The sequence below is a fragment of the Parasteatoda tepidariorum genome, chromosome 10 (genome assembly GCF_043381705.1).
Source record: "Parasteatoda tepidariorum isolate YZ-2023 chromosome 10, CAS_Ptep_4.0, whole genome shotgun sequence".
Taxonomy (NCBI): Eukaryota; Metazoa; Arthropoda; class Arachnida; order Araneae; family Theridiidae; genus Parasteatoda; species Parasteatoda tepidariorum.
This window is the reverse complement of record NC_092213.1, coordinates 26,874,804-26,891,577: the sequence shown is the minus strand read 5'-3', so window position 1 is coordinate 26,891,577 and position 16,774 is coordinate 26,874,804. Positions and strand designations below refer to the sequence as shown.

General features: G+C 26.7%; 1 protein-coding gene across 6 annotated transcripts; it reads right to left on the bottom strand.

The window, feature by feature from the left end:
- Positions 1-1,982: 1,982 nt before the first annotated feature.
- Positions 1,983-16,569, bottom strand: LOC107446143 (2',3'-cyclic-nucleotide 3'-phosphodiesterase). Of its 6 annotated transcripts, none has more exons than XR_011638101.1 (8): positions 16,347-16,569; positions 11,984-12,338; positions 9,430-9,586; positions 9,146-9,350; positions 7,279-7,379; positions 4,285-4,801; positions 3,166-3,368; positions 1,983-2,370 (listed from the first exon to the last, which is right to left on the bottom strand). XR_011638101.1 is itself a non-coding variant. In XM_071187199.1 (7 exons), the coding sequence occupies exons 2-7, from the start codon at positions 12,334-12,336 to the stop codon at positions 3,355-3,357; spliced, it is 1,347 nt and encodes a 448-aa protein (XP_071043300.1). In that variant the 5' UTR covers positions 12,337-12,338; positions 16,471-16,569; the 3' UTR covers positions 2,856-3,354. The 6 variants fall into 6 exon arrangements, 3 of the variants coding, with proteins under 3 accessions (XP_071043300.1, XP_042906755.1, XP_042906754.1); XR_011638099.1 differs by having other exon boundaries at positions 16,471-16,559; XR_011638100.1 differs by lacking the exon at positions 16,347-16,569 and adding an exon at positions 14,143-14,276.
- Positions 16,570-16,774: the final 205 nt, after the last annotated feature.

Here is a 16,774-nt window from a genome sequence, read left to right as displayed (position 1 = left end):
AATTATGAATATTATAATATTTTGAAAATTATTTTATTTCACACTTACCTACTTAAAATTTTTCTTCATTTCAAAGCGTAATAATTTGCTTTTAAAATAATTTGATAAATAGAATACACAACCCATGTTTTTAGAATTATTTCTATGTGTTTTTTTTTATTTCATTTGCTGTAACTGTATAAATATATTTATAATCGTCATTTTTTTAGAGATTAATAGACTTGGACACTTGGAAAATTAAGCATTTTTTAAAAACACCCAATGAAAAAAGCAGGGGTAATTGTGAGTCTAACTCAAAAATCCGGAAAATGTTTTGAGTAAAATCATTAAAGACGCATAATATCTTTATAAATTTAAATCATTGATATTTTCAAAACATTGAATTCTAAATAAATTACATACAGCATAATTTAAATGAATAATTATGTATAAGTTTATTTTTTATCTCTAATCACATTTTTTACTCTAGCAGAAAAAATATTTACAAATGAAAGATGCCAAGTATAAATTCTAGTTCTTCTTATTGGGCACTACAGCCCATGACAGGCCAAGGCCGTCCCAAAACGTTTTTGCCATCTTGATCTATTCTGTGCCATGGCCTAGTTCTAATATTTTTAAATAAAATGTACAAGAATTTTTATACATAAATGTGATTGATGATATCTTGAAATTTTTGGACCCAAGATTTCCGGAAACTTTCGGAGCGCAATTAGGGAAAAATCCGGATTTTTTCCGGAACACAATCACCTCTGAAAAAGCACCTTTAAGGGTTTTTAAAAAACGAAAAAAAGCACATTTAAAAACGTTATGCACCCTCTTCTTACAATTTTACATTTTAACTCACAATACCACCATAGATTTTCCTATTATGTTATTGATACAAAATCTTTAGAAGTAATTTTTCTTTTTTTTTTGCCAACAAACTGCGAAAATGCAATAAGTAATATGGTAATTTTTGGATTTTAAGAATATTTTTCAGGGTCTCTTAGGTCCCTAAAATTCGTGCTTTACTCATGCAGCTTCATATCTTCTTTAACATAAATTATTACATACAAAAAAGGATAGAAATCATTCATTGAATTAACTCTTACAATGTTTTCTATTTGTGAAATTAATTTTTTTTCATTAATAATTATTAAATCGGGTAGAATATTTTAGAATCACAAATAATGAAAACATTCCTTTGTTGTAAACTGCTTTTATTTATTATCATAAGTGTTGAACAGTCAAGTCATAACTGACTTCAGGATATTAATAATCAATTTTGCAGTCTTGCAATTTTAAACTTAACTCAGAAGACAAGAGTCTTCCAAAATAATAATCCTTTCTATTTAAAAAATTTGGCACAGGAAAAGAATCAAATCCTATAAGCTTTGTAAGCAAGCATGTAAGTAAGCTTTTTAAACAAATTTAGAAAATTTCACATATCTTTAGAATGCTTCTCTAAAATAAAGTCAAAATTCTATTAATTATTACTACTATTATTTTGTGAACTTCAATGAATATTTAAATGTGGAAAAATACGCTATTAAAAATCAAATGAATCACTATTGAGTAAGGTGAGTTAAAAGCATGAAAATCTGCTTGATTGTTGGAGAAATTTATAGAGTTGAAAGGAGATAATAAGAAACACTGAGAAGTTTCATCCATCAATTAGATTTATTTTTATGTTTTCAACTTGGCCATTCTTGATAATGATTTGAATAACTTTTTTTTTAAACTTATGAAAAATAAAATTTTTATTTCATTTTTGAAAAAGATTCTAAAAATATACATTTAAAGCAGTAATTACAGTAAACCCTTTTCCTTATGTATTCATATTCTTTTTCTCATTCACTTCAAAATATTTTTTACATTCCTAATGTTTTTTTTTAGTTTTATTCTTTTTTCACATAAAAATTAACAAAATATTCTATTCCGAAAGTTTATATAATATAAGCCAACAAATCATATCGAAAATGTGCAAGAGAGGAATTGCTGGAAACAGTTTAGTCCAAATTTTATTAACAATCTTAAAATCCAACATAATAGATACTTTATGAATATGTTATATGAAATATAATCTAAAAATTCAATGCAAAATACATTAACATTTGGTAAGTTTATGCATACATTGATAAATCAACTCACATTACAGGGTGCAGTATATAACAGGGTACAATACAGTAAAAAAGAGTCGAATGTAATAAATTGATCATTGTATAAAAAGTATCATAAGTCATAAGTAATAAATAATAATACACACAGTAGTAATACAAGCTGTTTATTATTAAATGATACAGTAACAACTGTTGCTATCATTTTATTATAAACAGCCATAAAATTGGATAATAGAAAAAAAAAATCAATTAAACAAAAAAAACAGTGACACTAAAAAATTAAGAAAGAGAATAAATCATTAAGTTGGTGAGTGGAGCATTTAAGTGAATAAAATATTTTTTAATTTTAATAAGGAAATATGTTTACTATCAAGGGAAAAAATTATTGCAAAACAATAGTTTTGATTGGTGAACTAAGTAAGAAGGTTCCTCCCCTAGTAATTACATAAAACTATAAAAGAAAATGTATAATATTTTAAAAAATATAACAGCAATAAAAAAAAATTAATCAATATGTTATGCGATCCGAAATTTCGGAATGAAAAACCAATAAGTATGAAAGCACCAGGAAAATAATTAAGTAATAACAAACGCTTTTAACACTGAAACAGAAATTACGAGTTTTCTTAAGTATTATATATATAAATATATAGTTAAATATTACCTGTAAAAATGCTCTTTAACAGGGTGCGTAGCCAAATTATTCAACAAAAAATAAGCATTTTTCAAGCACTTTAAAAAAAATATCACAACTAGGCAGGGTTGGAAAGTCTTTGTCAATTGACGGTTTTAACAGTGATGTCAAAATAAAAAATTTTTTGGCATTGTTTTTGACAATTGTCAAAATTTTCGAATCATGTAAATCGAATGGCGTTTTCATACGCTACAGACTGATGATGTGCCGAAATAGATTGGGGTTGAATTAATTGTGAAAAAGTTGAATAGAACAATGCGAACAGTGTCTTTCTGCATAATTCGCAGCTAAAATCAACATGGTACAGGAAAAATCTCAATTTGGAAAAGGGAAAATTAAGCACTTTTTAAAAATATCCAATGAAAAAAGCACCTTAACGGGCTTTTAAAGAACAAAAATCAAAAATAAGCACTTTTGAACACTTTTTAAAAACACTACGCACCCTGTTTAAGCACATAATTTTTGATGGTTTAATAAACCGATTATCATTTGACAATACTCAACTTTTAACACTGAAGCAGAAACTAAGAGTTCTTAAGTATTATATATATAAATATATAGTTAAACATAATAACCTGTAAAAATGCTCTTCAAGCACATAATTTTTGATGGTTTAATAAACCATTTATCATTTGGCAATCGAANTTCCGAAAGTTTCTATAACATAAACCAACAAATCATATCGAAAATGTGCAAGAGAGGAATTGCTGGAAACAGTTCAGTCCAAATTTTATTAACAATCTTAAAATCCAACAAAATAGATACTTTATGAATATGTTATATGAAATATAATCTAAATATTCAATGAAAAATACATTAACATTTGGTAAAGTTTATGCATACATTGATAAATCAACTCACATTACAGGATGCAGTATATAACAGGGTACAATACAGTAAAAAAGAGTCGGATGTAATAAATTGATCATTGTATAAAAAGTATTATAAGTCATAAGTAATAAATAGTAATACACACAGTAGTAATACAAGCTGTTTATAATTAAATGATACAGTAACAACTGTTGCTATCATTTTAATATAAACAGCCATAAAATTGGATAATAGAAAAAAAAATCAAACAAACAAAAAAACAGTGACACTAAAAAATTAAGAATGAGAATAAATCATTAAGTTGGAGAGCGGAGCATTTAAGTGAATAAAATAATTTTTAATTTTAATAAGGAAATACGTTTATTATCAAGGGAAAAAATTATTGCAAAACAATAGTTTAGATTGGTGAACCAAGCAAGAAGGTTCCTACCTTAGTAATTACATAAAACTATAAAAGAAAATTTATCATACTTTAGAAAATATAATGGCACTAAAAAAATAAATCAAAATGTTATTCGATCCAAAATTTTGGAATGAAAAACCAATAAGTATGAAAGCACCAGGAAAATAATTAAGTAATAACAAAAGCTTTTAACACTGAAGCAGAAATTAAGAGTTCTTAAGTATTATATATATAAATATATAGTTAAACATAATAACCTGTAAAAATGCTCTTCAAGCACATAATTTTTGATGGTTTAATAAACCATTTATCATTTGGCAATCGAAAAATTTTATCGTCATTTCCACTTCCAATTTCAGTGCACTCATCAGCATTTAAATTTCCATTGGCATCAACTATCAAATTAATTAATTGGTTAAATTCTTGCTGAACTGTTTCAATATCAAACTTTGAAGCCTCTTTTCTTGCCAAATCTATAAAGCAACACTTAGAAGACTCCAATTCTTTTGCGCTGTCTTGATCTTCAAAACAAACAGTCGTCTTTTCAGGTACTTTCTCGGGAAAAGAAGCAAAATTTTCGGAAAGATCGGGATGGATATTGAGGGAATTCATCATATCTGCAAAGCTGGATTGAGAATCTTCTTCGCCAGAGTTTGGTTTTAGAAGCAGATGTGTTATATTTGTACTGAAATACACAATGGCAAAAATGCCATTTGTGGTCACCATATATCCATAGATGTACAGAGGGAAACACTTTCCATAAGATGCTTGAACCTAACAACAATGAACACAGATAAATATGATTATTTTTGATTTTATTTTATTAAAAAGCATAAGTAAATTAATAAGTTAAAGTATCGAAGTATTCAGTTTTTAAGCTACAGCAATCTACTTTTTCCCAAGTTATTTATTTATTTATTTTAAAGTTTTTCACAATCCTGAAGTCCGTGTTTTGTCCCTTCCCACTCTGCTTAGTCGTATTAGATTTCACTGCAATTTCCCCCCTTCCATTATATTTCTTGCTTTTTACTGTCAAAAATATTTTCTTTTATTTCCTAGACACTTTCTTTAAAAACTATGTTTAATGCAGTTTTGAGTTCCATATAGTTTCCAAGCCTAAATTTTTTTAAAATCAGTTTGAAAAATCAAATCAGATAATGTGCTTCCTTCTCCTATGATTATCCACAGGCTAATGGTGAAAGCATGCAAAGTGTTGCTATAGGTATAGGTACAAAGTTCTGCTATGCACCACCTATAGCCCATTTCAATGACCAATAGATGAGTTGGACTTGAGATGGACAGAGATACTAGTAGTGTTGGAATAACTCTTTTGCATTCAGAATATTTTTTCCTAAGGCTGATGGTAAACTTTAAGGACAATTTTTGTCTATTTAGTCACAAAAGATCTTAGTAGTGGCTCTGAATATACTTTGGAACTTCTATGAATATACACTATATATATAGTGTTATAAAAAGTGATAAATAAAGTAAACAATATTGTTTCTTAATTATTAAACAGGCAGAGTGGCTTTCACTTGAAAACTTAGTAAATAGAAAGTTTAAAATTAGATATAGCAAGCTATTTCAGCAGATTATAATCTAAATCAAGAGTTTCTAATAACAGAGAGTAAAACACTTTCTGTAAGAAGCATGAACTTAACAAAAAAAAAATATAGATAGAATGATAGTTAAAATTTATAGTTAATTGGTAATAGTTAAAATTTATTTAAAAAAGGATTAGAAGATTAACAACTTATAGAACTAAAATATTTAACTTAATCCAACTTAATCTACTTTTTTTCCAATTTTATTTTAATTTTATTTTTTAGAAGTACGTTAACTAAATTTAATTTTGATTCATTAATTTTTGCAGAAAAACGTATAATATCTGTCTTTTAGTGCATTTCAAGAATTTTTTTTTAAAAATTAGTAATTACATTTTTAATATATATATGAGCTTCACTTCAGTTTCTTATCTACTTAATTTCTCTTTCCTAAAAAAGTAAACAAAAAAAAAAACTTTTTTTAATTTTAAAGAGATCATATTAGTATTTGAAATGTGTTTGAGATTGATTTTAGAAAAATAAGGTTTAATGTAAGACTTCTTATATTTAAGCCTAAGAATAACATACTAAAATGAAATATTTAATCTATATCCCACAGGTAAAAATTTTCTAATCAATAAAATATTAATCATTAATTGATTAAATTATATAAAGGTGACAACAAAGGTGATAGCAAGTATAAGAAAGCTTGCTTTACATTCAATTATTAAACAAATAAGAGAACATATGAGAACATAAATAAGAGTTTAATTTAAGTCAAGAGTTTCTAACGAGTTTTAGTCACCATTTGAAACCAATAGCTTTTCAGTTCTTCGGAATTAACTTAATTAACAAATAAAAGTTTGTTTTTTTTGAAAAGATTCAATTATTAAACAAATAAGAGAACATATGAGAATTTCAAAGATATTGAGTCATTTACAAATTAAAAAAATGCATCAGAAAATAAGTAGCATAAGGCTCCCATTTAATTTCAGAAAAAAAAAGTATATCAAGAATTAGAAAAGTATATCATGATATATTTTCAAGCATCTCAAGAATATTTCAATGCAAATTCAGACAATAATTTATTTATGCAATGCGATTTTTCATCAAAAAACATTGAATTTTTCTTTGTAATGTCAAATATTAGATTTTGTGAGCAATAAGTATCATTGAATAAGAATGGAATCATGGAAATTTCACTAAAATTTAAAATTTTTATAACAAATAATTGTAATAGATGTTAGAATCACTTAACTAGAATCTCAATAACTGATTACTGATACTGGCAATTCTGAGACTGGTTATTTACCAGATATGATGTAGGAATTTACCAGGTTTTTGTAAAAAAATTTTAATTTTCCTTGCCTTTTTAAATCAAAATAAAATTCCGAGACTTTACAGGTTTTTCCTTGTTCCCCGACCTGTGGGTGCCTTTGGCAAAATAAAATCTTGTAAATTGGCTTTGCAATACTACAATGTTAACTTTTCAGTAATTTTGTAGAAGAAATTAAAATTATTAGGTAATAAAAATTACAGAAAATCTATTGTAGTAAGCATTTCTGATGATGATAATGAATAGTATTTTAAAGAATAATAAGTCTTTAACCAGTTTAGTGAAAAATGTAAATTTTACTTTCCGATATAGAACAGAAAACAATAACAGTAATTGAAACATATAATGTTTATAAGGGAAAAAATAATTACCAGATCCGACAAATAGTACTTTTTCATAAAATATGGGTTTTTTGAGAAAGCTGCAGGGCAATAAAATACTTGTCGCGGTTTAAAGTAATCTTTAATGCCATCTGAAAAAAAAAATATATAAAAAATAATGAAAAATATAGCAATTGTAACAAGATAAGAAATAATCTCATTATTATCAGTCAAATTTAGAATGTAAAATAATGTTTAACATAATTAAATAATCATAAGATATAAAAGATTTTAAATTCATTTAAAGACAAACAAAACATATGAAAAGAACAAAATGCATTGATTTTAAAATAACATAACTTATATATACATAGATTAAAAAAACTTTCCTTCTTCCATATTTCATAAAAACTGCAAGTTTTCATAGATGCTAGTCAAAAGTCATTCATTAAAAATATATGCCGTAAATAAAATTTCTCTCTGAAACATAAAACTTATATTTCTCATATCCAATTATAATGACTAAAATAATAAGGTCCTTTGTCAATTACAAAGCCTGGCTCTTTTCACAATTGTTCATGATCTTTTGCAATGAGCAATACTAATTCGGAAAATCTACAGTATTTTCTAATCTGCCTAATATTTTTAGGCTTGTTAAAATTAGCCTATAAGCCTTTAGGCTGATAAGAAAATGTACAAAGAAGAACCAAAGGGATTGAGGGATTCAAATCGCGATATTTCATGTTTTAACTTGTGTGGTCACTTCAGTTAATTTTAACAAAAATGTCAGTAAAATTTAAGGATTTCGGTGGATTTATCCACGCACAGCATGCAACTATATTATCTAACTCAGGATGTGGGGAGGTAGATGGGGGCTTACTCGGCTCTAATCGCTAATCAATATTTATATGAAACTATACAAGGGGGCTTAATCAAAGATGGATAGGGCTTGTTCAGTATTTTACAGTAACTGAATTAAAGTAGAAAATTATGACTTAGTACAAAAATGCACTATGGAAATTAATTTCAAAAAATAGATTCCTTAAATTGCACATTTGTTTATTCGTGACTTCAAAAAATATAACATATAATGACATGATTTTAGAAAGTAAAAGCAAACTTAGGTATTAATCCTAGAAATGCTTTCATTTTGGATCAGCAAGTTGAGACATCAAAAATAAAGGAGTTTTGTAATAATTAAACTAATTTTCCTGAGATGTTAAGTCACAGTTTAGAATATCATGAATAAATAAAAAATAAAGGTGCTGGGTTGTTTAAACTTTTCGCTATTAGAATTGATATGGACCAAATTTACTTTTGAACTAAGTCATTGTAGATCTACAATTTTATAATTCACTTTTTTCCCATCTTGTATTGTTTTTTGAGATTAGGAACACTAACTTTGCATTCTAATTGTAGTGATGTAAGAGTTTCCATCTTTTATTGCATAACTACTTTATAATAATTTTAACAACACTCTTAAAACTATAGCTACAGAAACTTGAAAGTTAAGAGAATAAGATTTTAGTGGGTATACATTAACATTGATTTGTTTTTATAATAATAAGTCATATTTCAAATACGATTCGATTTTCAGTTTATAACTGATGACAGAAAAATGTAGCTATTAACAATTAAAGTCTGAAGGTATTAGCTTTCAATTATTTGAATGAAATTAATTGAAAAAAAAATTAAAGAGACTCACTCCATTACTGAATTCAAACAACCATAAAATCAAATCATATTTTTTAAAATCAATCAAAGAAACAAAACATTTAAATTCCAACTTAATTTAATTGTTATATTAAAATCTATCTCACATAATTTTACAAAACAATACCATAGTTTAAGTAAATATCAAATATACAATGCAATTTTGTTTCATATTATTACATGCAAAACAAAATAGAATTCATACCAATATCATAGACATCGAAAACTCTGCAAAATTTTCCGTCATTCAGTAAAGCTTCCAAGGTTTTTAGAGTGTGACTTAGAATGTGTGAGGAGTCATCAGGCGAGATAAACCAACCAGTGAACAAAGGTAAAACATCTTCCCATTGTCTAAGTCTATTTATAAAATACTTTATATCCAAACCATCGGTATTATTTTCAGCAAGAGCCTAAAAATAATTATTACTTTTTAATAAAAATGACATTATTTAGCATCCATCAGCTAAATTTCACAAAAATAATAATAACCTTAGGTGTGCAGTCAAATCTGTATAATGTTATAGCCATTATGACAGTGTAGTTATACAAGGCAGCGAAATCTAGATACTGTTGCATTTCCCACTTCCTCATATGAGTATTCTGCACAATTATGGTTTGTGCGCTAGATTTGCAAGCATTTTCAGCTCTGAAATTTGAAAGATAAATAAAAACATGAGAAAAACACAAAAATTGTAAGATTTTATTTAATATTATAACTGTTGTTGAACAGCTGACCTGATTTTCAGTTTATGACTACCAGTGTTCAACTCCGTAGCCGTGTAATTTTAATTGCAACCCAGAAGACAAGGGAACTCTAGGATTAAGATAGTCTTCGTGGAGGACTTTTGGATGGAACTAACCCGCATTTGCATTACATAGATAGAAAAACCAAGAGAGCCTATCACAGTTAGTCTGATGGTAAGGGAACTCTAATCCATGATCCATCTACTACTGAGGATATTTTACGTTAGCACTGTGGTCAGTGCAATTCGGGTGTGGAATTTGCATCGACCAGCAATCATTAGGATTTGATTTTGTTACCTCATTGGGAAGCGAGCACTTTATCACCTGAGACATCACGGAAGAAATTAAAGAGACATGACCAGGTATTGACAAAAGTTTTAAAACTTTGAGAGCCACAAGGAATTCTTAGGAGCCGGCTTCTGGAATTATTGCGACTTTATCACATTTGCACCGAAATAAGAAACCAGTTTTTTATAAATATACATACTTGCCTAGTGATATAGGTCGAATATATGTGCGTCTTTTTATAATAAAAGAGTTAAATATTCACTTAAATAACCAAATGCAGAAAATTTTTTAAAGAAATAAGTCTTTTAAAATTTAATTCCTATAAAATCACAAAAGCAGTTGGTAAATTTATATTGTTACCTTTAATATAAACATTAAAGGGATCTATATATTAGTCTTGCCTTTAAGTTATAGCATTAAAATAATAAATGATTTTGTTTTATAGAGAAAAAATGATTAATTTTAAATTTTTTTGCTAACAAATCTTCCTGTATATAGCAAATAAAGAGTAGTAGAATGTACATTGTAAAATTTAGTTGTCAAGGAATTCTCAATTCATCTGTGCGCGATGACGCCCGAGATTAGTCAACTCTCTATTGACAATGGCATACATTATTTTTTTCCCTTTTCATATCAAACTTTGACATCTTTGAAAGAAGCATAGATAAATATAAAACAAATATTTGTACACTATTTAAATTAAAAACAACATACAAAGAATAAAATTACAAAATAAAGATTACATGTTTTAAGAGATTTCAGATTTATTCCATGATCATTGCATCATATTAAATGATTGAAAAGGCATACTTTGTAATTTCGATTATTACCTAACTTAAAAAAAAGGGAGGGACATCATTGTTTAAAGCTTCTCTACCTATACATTGTAACATATTTTTTTACTTATAAATGATACAATAATTAAATTTAATAGAGTTTTTAAAAATACATCTTATTGACTCTAAACTAATAATTTCTTGTGTTTTTGCACACACTTTCCTTAATTAAATAACTATTTGAAATTTATGAAACTGTAATAATAATTTTCATTGTTGTTGATAAATGCCTTAACCCAGTGTTCCCCAAGCCCCGGTCCGCGCATCGGTACTGGTCTGTGGATCAAATGGTACCGGTCCACCCATTTCATTGAAACTGAATTTAAATTCCTAGGTTTATATTCCAAATTAAAAATAGTTCCATAAAAATTTGATTTATTTAAAAAAAAGGGCCCCCCCCCCGAAGATTGGGACATAAAATTTTTAATGTTTTTAAAAGTGAAAAAAAAAAAAAAGAAAAGAAAGAAAACCACTGCAACTATTTTCTCATTCAATTAGTTGTAATAAATAAAAAATCAATTATCATAACCATAAATAAAACACGAATGCGGGAAATTTACATTGGAACTAATGAAGAACTTCGTCTTCTCTCTCGATCGTGACTAATAAATAGTACTTTAATTTTTAAGTAAGTTAAAATGCTAAATCACTTTATATTTATTTTTTGGTGTAACTGTATTTATTTTGAAGGCATGTTTAAATACAATTAAATTAAAAATCAAAATTATCTAAAATATAAACATTCAACGCCCCCCCCCCAGCGGTCCGCGGTAAAATTATCAAACGTAGACAGGTCCGCAGTGATAAAAAGGTTGGGGAACACTGCCTAAACCTATATCTCATTTAAACTGTGTTGAAGAATATATTTCTCTACATTAAAAAAATTACTTTACTGTGTTCGAGTAAAGCAAAAATAAAATTTATTTACAATATCTACCTTAATAGGGTTCATAAAAATTTTTTAAAATTTGATAGATATTTGAACACTGCTGTAAGAAAATTGCACTGCAGAAGTTAGGAAAACTGTTAAGTTTAAAAAAATATCAAAATATGATGAAAGCAAATTATTAACTTAAATTAATCAATTAAATGCTATAGAATATATATGCAAATTAATACAGAATATGCTCTTAATGTAAAACATCTTAAAAACTAAACATAAATCTCAATCTTACTTCTTGGTACAATATACATGCGACTCCTTAATACTTTCTCGAGTACGTTCCGACCGTGAAAACGAATTCGTAAAATAGCGATCAGCACAGCAATAAATAGCATGTGGATATCTTTCTGTTATCATTTCACTCAATGAAGCTTTCCCAGTGCTTGGTGGACCTCGGATAATGAACATTATTTTAGCATAATTCTCAATGTACAATATTGTTTCTTTATCTAATATGAAGGGAAAACAAAATATTTTTTCCTTATCTTCATCACAACCAACAGGATATTTTTTAAATGTATTTAAATATTCTTCAGATGATTTTTCAAAAGATGTTTCAATCTTTCTTCTGTTGAAATTAGCCATACCTAAAAATGAACTTGATATCAATAAAAATGTGAATAAGTCATATATAATATTATGGATAATATATATCTTAATAATATACAGTTGTCTCCATAATTCGATGTGGACAGGACTGATCCTACCTCAAAATTTCAAATTATTGAAAACATAAAATTTAGTAACTATTTAAAGAAAGGAAGAAAAATCAATTTTTAATTTTCAGAATCTAATAAATAAATATTTTACATTCATTGAAAATTTATTTTCATTAGAGAATCAAGGTAAATTTACTGTCTTATAGCAAGTTAAATTATTCCTCATATTATTACATTAGGTTTATTGCACTTTAAAATAATTGTATAATTTATTTTGTCTAAACACTCTGCTACTTTTTCACTTAGCAACATAACATTATAGTCAAAGTAGCATACTGTCGCCTGAAGTTTTCTTGAGCTGTTTCGCTACGTATCGCATTGCAGACTCAAAAGCAGCAAGACCCTTGCTTTAACTCATTTGTTGAATGATTTTGCTGGATTCTCCTCTTTGCTGTGTTCATACATTGGAGGAGTCTCAATCATTCAGCAGCACCTGTAAATTCTAATTGTTCATTACTATTTTTGTATTCATCTACCACTGCCATGTCAGTGTTTTTGCAACCTGGAATTTTTTTTATTAGGTTTAACAGAGGCAAATCGTCTTCATCAATTATGTGATCATTAACTTGCCTTGTTTTTCAATATTCAGTCATTGCAATCGTTGTAAAACCAGTTGTAGCAATCACTACCCAGGTTTTGTGGGGGTTGATAATAATTTGAGATCAAGACTGACCTTTTTTTACAAGCTCAGATTTATGGTAAACTCGAACAATCAATACTAGAACTACCAAAATTGTATATATATCTTAATATAAATTTTCTTACAACTGAAGTGAAAACAGTTTGAAAATTATAATTGCATTAATATAATAATTATAATAAAGAATCAACTAAATTTTAATACAAAAGAGCAAACTCCTTGTTAGAAAATAACCCATTCTCAATTTTACAGATATGAATCATATAGTATTTTTATGTGCGAGTCCAGGATTTATGATACCAAAATTTGCAAAGAGAAAGGTAAAATAAATACTTATATCAAATAACTTAATATTTAGATCAAGAAATAATACTCCATAACTTAGTAAATCTCATAATTTTTATTCTTAAAAACAGAACTTAGTATGATAATTACTTTTGAAAAAATTATGAAATTTAATTAACACTTGAACTAGAGCTTAAATTTGATGACTCTTTCTTCTAGCTAATGGGCCATATCTTTTTTAGCCCTGTTTTGGTTTTGCATGCTGCAACAAACACTGCAAAAACAATAGATACAGATGCTTTTTGCTCCATTATCTTGATAACTCATACATGGAATATAAATGTGAAGCACTTGTACAATAAAATTTTAGCATAATTTAGCAGGTAAACATCATTGTAACATAATGATGTTTAAAAAAAAACTGACAAAATCTTATTTACTTATAAAAAGTGCATTTTCTAATAAGGCACTAATACAAATTTAATTGAAAAATCTAGTTATACAATTTAGATAACTAATCATGTTGTTAAACATCTTAGCCTTTTAGGCCCTACATATTAAATTTTTATAAAAAAAATAATGTTTAAAAATTTTTTTACTTCCATTTTGTATTATACCTTACCTTTGTAATATTAACGATGGAACAATAAATTTTAGAAAACGAATTTAACTAACGATCAAAAATATAGAATAATTGAAACACTCCAGAGTAGTTAAAATCAAATTATAGCAACTAATCAACCATACCTTAAAGTAACTCAATATACAATCCTTAAATTTTTGTTGAGAAACGTGAATGGAAAAGGGAATTCCCTTCTTTGTTTATTTACTTGCAATATCGAAACCGAAACTTTTACTTTAGTGTTGCCAATCATGGAGAAATATGATTTTAAAAGATTACTGACTTTCTACGATTATTAGATTTCAAATATTGGTTATTTTCTAATGAAAGCTATTTCTTTCTTTCGGATTCTATCAATAAGTTTTAAAAATAAAGATCAATTTAGGATAAAAAAATATTTTTATAATTTTTTATTTATTATTTAAGAATGGCAATAGCTGCTATTAGTTTCGGTTTGAGTTCGTTGTTTGAAAGTCGATAGTTTCAGTGTGAATTGTCAAAAGGATTTTAATGAATGTTTTTCAGGAATATTAGAAAGAATCGTCGATTTGAATTAAGTATTGGTAATTTAATGATTTTAATACCTAATTAACGAAATGCTTTGAACTTAGTTAACTCTTTTTTATATGTTTTTATTCATTATTTATTTGATAAGAAACCAGGTTCTCATAATCAGGGAAAGAGTTTTCTAGATAGCTATTTGTTCAAATTCTCATGTTGTTTTTCGTGCATATTTTTAGAACAGTGCTTATTAATTTTTGAAATGTTTAATGATGAAATAATGCTGTAATAATAAAAATTTATTAATTTCATAAGTACCGTGTTGATCATTAACCAATTCTACTATTATTTCTATTCCCTGTACATATAAGTATGATCGAGACTGCCTTATTTACTGTGTAAATGTCTTATACAAGTATAAAATTGTAAACATCATAATTGTTAAAGAAATTTTGGAAAATTTGAAGGAAGTAAACAATTTTGTTTTGTATCTAAAATCTATCACTCTAACATCGTTTTTGAATTTTATTGACGTTAAGTATTAGCTTCTCTACTGTAAATAAAAGTGCTTATTTCTCTTCCTTAACCCTTTACAGACCAATACAGACAAATAAGCTGNAAGACTGCTTATACCTTATAAACGATAAAGAAGTGCAAATATTTCATTCTGTATCTACACACATTTTTTCAATAAATATTTTAAGTAAGATTTGTACATCTTAGTCAATTTATTTACTATCTTTCTTTAGCAAAACATATATATTTTCAAATTTATAAATTGATTTAAATCAATATGCGTATGAAGTCTTGATAGAAATCTGACTTTCTGTGCCTTAAAGTAAATGAAATTCAAAAATACTATATCGCGATACATCGCTATATCGCGATGCAAAACTGACGATATATCACGATATATAATTTCTAATATCACCCAGTCCTAATCTTAATATAATTTTTTTTACAACTGAAGTGAAAACAGTTTGAAAATTATAGTTGCATTAATACAATGATTATAATACAAATTCAACTAATTTTTAATACAGAGCTACTTTTTAATAAGAGCTAACTCCTAGTTAGAGATTAACTCAATCACTTCAATTTTACAGACCTGAATCATACACAGTATTTTCATGTGTGAGTTCAGGATTTATGAAACCAAAATTTGCAAAGAGAAAGGCAAAGTAAATACTAATATCAAATAACTTAATCGTTAGATCAAGAAATAATACTCCATAACTCAGTAAATCTGATAATTGTTTTTCTTAAAAACAGAATTTAGTATGTTTGTTACTTTTGAAAAAAATTATGAAATTTAATAAACACTTTAGCAAGAGCTTAAATTTGATGACTCTTTTTTCTAGCTAATGGGCCATTTCTTTTTTAGCCCTGTTTTGGTTTTGCATGCTACAGCAAAAACTGCATAAACAATAGATACAGATGCTTTTTGCTTCATTATCTTGATTACTCATACATGGAATATATATGTGAAGCACTTGTACAATAAAATTGTAGTATAATTTAGCAGGTAAACATCATTGTAACATAATGATGTTTAAAAACAACTGACAAAATCTTATTTACTTATAAAGTGTGCCTTTTCTAATAAGGCACTAATTCAAATTTAATTTAAAAATCTAATTATATAATTTTGATCAGCAGAAAACCAGTTTTCCTCGCGTTCAGTTTTAGTAATCAAATACAATATTAATGTGAGTCACCAATCATGACTTAGTAAATCATCTTAGCCATTTAAGTGCTACATATTACACTTTTATAAAAAAAATAATTTGTAAATTTTTTTTAACTTCTATTTTATATTATACCTTACCTTTGTAATATTAACGATGGAACAATAAATTTCAAAAAACTAATTTAACTAACGATCAAAAATCTAGAATAATCGAAACACTGTAGTGTAGTTAAAATAAATTACAGTAACTAATCAACCATACCTTTAAGTAACTCAATATACAATCGTTAAATTTTTGTTGATGAACGTGAATGGAAAAGGGAATTCCCATCTTTATTTATTTACTTGCAATATCGAAACCGAAACTTTTACTTTAGTGTTGCCATTCATTGAGAAATATGATTACAAAAGAATACTGACTTTCTACGAATATTAAATTTCAAATATAGGTTATTTTTCAATGAAAGCTATTTCTTTCTTTCGGATTCTATCAATAACTTTTAAAAATAAAGATTAATTTGGAATAAAAAGATATTTTTATAATTTATTATTTAACAATGGCAATA